At 41.3% G+C, this 6,563-nt stretch overlaps 1 protein-coding gene across 1 annotated transcript; it reads right to left on the bottom strand.

Annotated features, from left to right (window-relative positions):
- Positions 1 to 222: 222 nt before the first annotated feature.
- Positions 223 to 5,942, bottom strand: slc26a10 (solute carrier family 26 member 10). Its single transcript, XM_008296866.1, has 18 exons — positions 5,605 to 5,942; positions 5,145 to 5,255; positions 4,811 to 4,968; positions 4,518 to 4,682; positions 4,054 to 4,206; positions 3,874 to 3,956; positions 3,630 to 3,777; positions 3,429 to 3,542; positions 3,128 to 3,205; positions 2,940 to 3,035; positions 2,434 to 2,540; positions 2,103 to 2,172; positions 1,780 to 1,962; positions 1,634 to 1,688; positions 1,406 to 1,494; positions 1,262 to 1,316; positions 1,037 to 1,143; positions 223 to 951 (listed from the first exon to the last, which is right to left on the bottom strand). Exons 1-18 carry the CDS (start codon positions 5,867 to 5,869, stop codon positions 913 to 915), a joined length of 2,076 nt encoding a protein of 691 aa, XP_008295088.1. The 5' UTR covers positions 5,870 to 5,942; the 3' UTR covers positions 223 to 912.
- Between the last annotated feature and the right edge of the window lie 621 nt (positions 5,943 to 6,563).

Raw genomic sequence — 6,563 nt, forward strand, 5'->3', positions numbered from 1 at the left:
GTGCAGACATCCACATCTACAGTACCCGACCCAATACAAAGACTGCTCTTCTTCCCTCTTCAAAATCTGTGGCATGCTTCACATTCCACACTGTGCTTCCCACCCAAAATGTATTCACACTTAACCATGGTAGCCCAAACATTAATGTAGAAACATTAGCTTTCTCTAAAAACATTTATTAATTGTAGTTTTAATGAGGGGGGAACAAAAACACAATCCATGTTCCGTTTTTGGAGATATATTTATTGTCAAAACAGACACTGAATGACTGTACAAAGGTCATTCATAAAATCTTTTGTTCAGTCTCTCTGGAGTTAGAAAAGAGAATAAAGTCAGTATGTAATGGCATTTGCTGTACACGGTTGCATATTTCAAAGCACAGATTTCAAAAGATATAAATATATAAAGTATTTTACAAACTACGCAGTGCACTTCAATATTTGTTTGTATTGCAAACACCAAACTAAATAAATATTACAAAATACATCATATATGACAATTAAAAAAAAAACAGAACAGCTGTTAAACAAGAACATTTCATATCTGCCATAAACAGTTTAATAGACACAAGTAATTATATTGTTTTTCAGACTCGTCTAAATACACTGTATGACCAGATTTATTTGTTGCGGTGTGGCTCCTTCTGCTTGATTTAAACCCAGCTGATTTCGATTCTCCAATGTCTGCAAAAGATCTGGTAACACTGTAATGTAAAAGTAATTTATGACTTAGTGCTACAACAGGCTACTGCTTCTTTGAAACACTGGTTTACAGTACAATCTGGACAGATTACTGGAGTGCTCCTATGCAGCTGAGAGACGTAGCCAATAAAACCCAAGTCCTCGTGCACTCTGACATTTTAGTCCCAGATACTCGGTCGAGGCGAGCATGACTCATCACTGTCCTCCTGGCTCACACCCAAACTGTTGTGGTGTTCTCTGGAGGTTTTTCCTACAACAGACGATAGCAGTATGAAATTAGCAACCTCTTTTTTTAAAACTCTCTTGTATAATTGTGAAAAGAGTCTAATCTCTACCTTCTGCTGTTGAATATACATCACAGCATCATGAACTGTGACGAAGATATGCTGAGGGTTCATGTAGTTCATCAAACCGCTGGATGTTAGGATCTTTAAGACACTTTCTGAAGGGAGGGAAAACAGTAGTAGCAGTTAGTGTATATTAACTTTCAAAAAAAAAGATAAAACTTCTGCATAAAATACACAGAATAAAACAAAAATAAACATAAGAAAAGGTCTTACCATTGCAGTTTGCCAAATATACATGAACTCCAACTTTCTGGCACTCGGTGCACATCTGCAAAAAAAGCCCGGAATAGTCAATCATTTCGAAACAATGAGGGAGAAAACCACTGCGATGACATGGAACTCGTGTTGCTGACTAACCTGCGTGAAGAGTCTTGCCCCAGCAACATCAACAAATATCACACTGCTGCAATCGATCAGCACTACCTGGACGTCACTCTCAGATGTTTCTGAAGATAAAAGCAATCTTTAAATTATTTGCAACACAGGAAAATCTACACAAAAAAAAAAATCCTAGTGCTCAGAAAACAGCACAGCATGCATGTTTAGCAGCCTTCACCACAGGCCACTATAAAAGGCATAACTTACCTGATTTAAAGAACTCATTTTCTGAGGAAAACGATGTGTTTGCGATGCCTCTTTCCTACAGAATAGAGGGACACTTAGTTTAAATAGGATTTTACAAAGGTTTTTTTTTTTACACACATAGGTTTTGCTCTAAAATCTGTACCTACCACAGTGTTGACGGTGGCCTCTCTCTCCCGTTTCTCCAGGGCTTTCCTGGCCTTCTCCCGGCTGCGAATCTTCTCTGGCGTCAGGCCCAACAGCCTGCTCATTTCCTCCCTGAAGAAACTACGGTTACCGTAGTAAATAGGCCCGTTGTAAGTCAGGATCTTCACTCCTGGCACTTCGTAGCACTGAAAAAGAAAATCGAACAGTCTCATCTTTATGGTAAGACACTGCTGCTGCATCATCCCTGTGATTATAATTATTAATTGTCGCTGGAATAAAAACATATATATATATTGCAAGTGACCTAACCAGACAATTTGCTCACCTTGTTGTGGTTCTCCAGAGGTCTGTAAATTTCTGTGTTGCTGGCCCGACCAAGTACTGAACAGCCAGCCCTGTGGAATCATCAGTTTAAGAATAACGTCACACATTATGACACATGATCTACTGTAAATGTCCTGCCTAGAAGATTGTCCCTGGTTTTTATACCAAAATGACTGAAGGGTGACTTCTGCTGCTTGTGAGTGTGAATATTTGTGCACATTTCAGTTCTTGTTTAACCTCCCAGATGTAAATGGTATTTCTTCTAATTGAAATGTTGCCACGAGCTGCTTGTTCTGGATGTCAACAGTATTTATACAGAAAGCAAAACGTACCTTTGTGTGCGACAGATGACAGTCATCATAGAGAAAATCACCCCGATAGCTAGGCCAAGGTCCACGTTGAGCACCACCACAGACAGCCAGGTTACAAGCCAAACCATCTACACAGAGACACAGACACAACAGCGCTTTGGTATTTCAAAATGCAACGATTAAAAAATGGAAGCATGCCAGTGTAAGATAGGATTCATTCTTGCCAAGCGATCAGCCTGAAAGTGCAAAGATCAAGGCGATTTATCTGATGTGTTCACTGGGTTTCACGAGCCCATGATTCCATAAACATGATTAATACCTCTTGGCTGAAAGAGTGTTTATTTCAAACAACCTTGCGACTGAGACACCACGGTTATTGTTTGAAGATACATGCATCAATTTGTCAGCAGGCGGCTGTAGCTGACCAGACGGCACTTTTCTACCTAAACTGCAAAACAAATTAACTTAATTTTCTAATGTTTAAGACCACACTCTTGTATGTCGTACTGCTATTAAAATGACCTTACAAAGTCAATCTTGCTGATTCTCCACAGCTCGGGTAAGTCTTGGAACTGCAAGAACATCTGCCTCAGGCTGGTAACATTGATGCATGCCAGGACTGCCTGAGGAGAGAGACAAAAGATGAGGTGAGTGAACTTGCCCTCTCTCTTTAACTTTGGCTTGTACAGACACAAACACACACATATGTCCACACCTTGGGTAGGAAGTAGAACAGTGGTCCGATCAGCAGCAGGACAACCAGGACAACCAGACTAGTGAACAAGCCAGAGAGCTGCAGGAACAAACACAAATACAGTCACATATTCAACTAAACAAAGATCACATGTGTGCTAGATGTAAAATCCGATTTTCTGTATGTCTTTGTTTATATTTCTTTTAATTAAACAATTAAATGAGTTGTTAGTGATTCATTTATATTCCCTGGTGCGACCCCTCTGTTTACATCTGTAGCAAGGTAAAGGTGTAATCAGTGAAGATGTATAGACGCACATTACCTGTGTGTATCCTCCTGCGCTCTCCAGTATATTAGTGGTGGCCAGAGTGGCTGAACTGGGGAAGCAGGTAAAAAAAGAGGATACTGTGTTGGAGATACCGTGAGCCAGCAGCTCCTGAAATCAAACACAGGTTAAAGGGTTAACATTTTTTTTTAAGAAACCAATGTGACATTTTAGCAAGAAGACATTCCTGGATTTTACCTGGTTTGGATGTATAGAATATCCATGTTTATCAGCATAAATCATTGCCAGCGAGACAGACACAGCATAACCAACAAATGTTATGGCTATCGTGTCTCCAGCAATGTCAGGGAAAGTGTGAAAGGCGGGCATCCGTGGCTTTGGGAATCTGAGAATAAAAAAAATGTGGAAAAAATTAGTCACACCACTTGTAGCTACTGAGCTAATCTGTGTGTTTTTTTTTCAATCCAAATGAAAAGATTACCCAGCAGGGATGTGGCCAACTATCTCAATGCTGTAAGTGGAGTCCAGCGAGAAGGCATAGGCCACACCTGTAGCGATAATCACCTGAGGAGTGAAGCGTAAAACCATCTTTTATAACTCATGTTGATTCCATTGTAAATATTAAATATACCTTTAGCATTCCTAAAGCCAGCTGACTGACCGTGAGGATCTCCACGGGGATCGGTGTACGCAGGCGGTGCCGGTAACGCATGTTGATCTCCTTGACTGGGACCAGGACGGCCAAACACACCAAAGAGATCAGCAGCTCTGCAATGTTGGTGTGAGGCAGGTTCTCCATCACTGATGCTAAAGTCTAAGCACATGAATTAGTGAGTAGACTACAGGCTCTCTGCTATGACAACAACATTTAGAGTTAAAAACAGACTCTTTTGTTCCTTGGTCTATCAAACTATTAAATCAATGTTTGGGTTCCTGTGTTGTTCCTGTGTGGACTAGTCACTGAAGGGAGTGATTAAATTGATGTACTGTGACCTTGTATTCTACTCATTACATCTTTGTCCTTTTGGTGAAACAGTGTATGTCTTGAGATGTAACACAAATTGCAGAGAAATGCATGTCGATAAAGTGAAATCAAATCAAATCTCATCATAAAGCTCTGCTAACCTTAAAGAGGGAGAAGGTCCCGGTGTGGCGAGGGAGTCGCAGGCCCAGAATGCTTTGCAGCTGTGAGACGGTGACATGGAAGGCAGCAGCACTGGTGAAAGCCTTAACAATTGGCTCTGACAGATAGGTGGAGAGGAAGCCCAGCTGAAGACCAAACATGCAGAGCTGGATACGAATAAGATGAACATTATGAGTGTCAGGAAATCAAGAACGCTGCTCACACAGAGAAACCTGCCACCTCACTGGCAGCATTTTTTTTTTCCACTTTGTGACTTTCTTAAACTTTGTCTTACCATAATAATTCCTGAGAGAAGTGCTACAGCTGAGGCCACTCCAATCCTCTGGGCCTCAAAGTCAGCCGCTTCTGACGAACTTGAGTTCATCTCCAGAGGAGTGGGAACCAGCTGCTCCACCACAGAGCCGGTCATCAGACTCACTACAGCAAATGTACCTGAGAAAAGGCCACTAAGTCATTTCAGCAACACTGGAAAACATGATAACTGACTCCGATTTAAATCTGGTTTCAGGATATTAAGCAATTTAAGTGCTTACAATACTGTGTTTAGGACAAAACGTTGAAAATGATGTTTGCTTTTCTACATCATGCTATGTGGACTCCAGTCTTACCTGTGGACACATGGCGACCGGTGCCGAAAAACATATAGAGGACAACTGGGAAGAAGGAGGTGTAAAGGCCAAAAATTGGGGCCACGGATGTGAGTAAAGCAAAGGCCATGCCTGTTTAGGGGAAAAAAAGTTAATTAATAACCCTGTGTTTTTTTGTTTGTTTGTTTTTTGTTTTTAACAATTTATAAAATAACATAAAATCTGAAACTTTTTCACACTAAGGTTGGAACATACATAAAAAATAAAATTAAAAATTCTCCACTATGACAATGTAAATGTGAAAAATGTTAACACTTGTCAAGAACTTGGGATACTTGTCAATTCAATTCAAAACATCATTATTATAATAATTAATAAATCATAATTATAATGGTAGTTTTACATATTATTATTGTTGTTATTATTATTGTTATTATTGCTATTTTTGTTGTTGCTATTGTTGTAATCAGTGTTTCCTCACCTTGTGGAATGTGCAGAATACCGACGGTCAGTCCTGCTACGGTGTCTCCTAAAATCCATTTCTTCAGCCTGTACCTCGGCAGCCAGCTGGAAATGGGAACTCTCTCCCTCAACAGGTGAAGGCAGCTGCGCCTCGAACACCTGCATCTCTCCGCCAGCTTCTGCCGGAGCCGCAAACTTCCACCGGTGTCATCATCAGAGCCGTACGTCTGCTTGAAGCGGTCCTCCGTGTAGATATTCCTGTACACGGCCACAGAAGCGCTCATGTTGTCCCTGTAGAGACGCCTGATGACAGTCGACCACGCAAGCGCTGTAGCAGAGTCCGGCAAGGTGTTGTCAATTGCAATACATATATAGCAGACTCTGCCCTGACCTCAAGAGCCATTGCATTTTCCTGTCAGCCTCTTCTTAGCCAATGACGTGGCTCATAGCTCAACTTTTTTTTCTTGTTACAGTATTGAACAACTTTTTTTTTTTACATCTCTGCCCTGCCTCAGACAACATAAAGGTGTGCTGGTTCATCCCCCCCACACATATCCTCTGGGTCCTACTGCTAGAAGCATTTTATTTCTTCAGCAGAAAGTAAAAAGTCAGACACACAACCTGCCTCTGATCACAATCCCTCCTCCACACACACACACACACAATCCTTCACACTGCACAGCTATGCGGTTGGTACAAGCTCAGGGGAGGCACAATAGATTAAGTCACACAATGTATAGCACTGTGAAACGCCTGAGGAGATCAAAGTAGTATTGTTGGTGGAGCTGAGGTGTAACCTCAAACCATGTCTGTTAGCGAGGAGTTCATTTCCGAGAAGGATGGATGTCTGTAATGGGTGGGCGTTTAAATTGTGTAGCCATAAGGAAAAGAGTCTGCCCGGTACCCATGAGACTCCTGTGAAACTCAATCACACATGGCAGCCTGGTTCATGGATCAAACCACACCTTGACTCTGATC

Source organism: Stegastes partitus, unplaced genomic scaffold (genome assembly GCF_000690725.1).
Source record: "Stegastes partitus isolate 25-593 unplaced genomic scaffold, Stegastes_partitus-1.0.2 Scaffold1158, whole genome shotgun sequence".
NCBI classification, from domain to species: domain Eukaryota; kingdom Metazoa; phylum Chordata; class Actinopteri; family Pomacentridae; genus Stegastes; species Stegastes partitus.

Bases quoted from the DNA above. Each gene is read 5' to 3' on its own strand.
- slc26a10 (XM_008296866.1), bottom strand. From the start codon at position 5,869: ATGAGCGCTTCTGTGGCCGTGTACAGGAATATCTACACGGAGGACCGC. The intron at 5,256-5,604 runs GTGAGGAAACAC...TCCCCTAAACAG, and splicing joins TATTCTGCACATTCCACAAG to GCATGGCCTTTGCTTTACTC. The intron at 4,969-5,144 runs GTAAGACTGGAG...GCCTTTTCTCAG, and splicing joins CGGTCGCCATGTGTCCACAG to GTACATTTGCTGTAGTGAGT.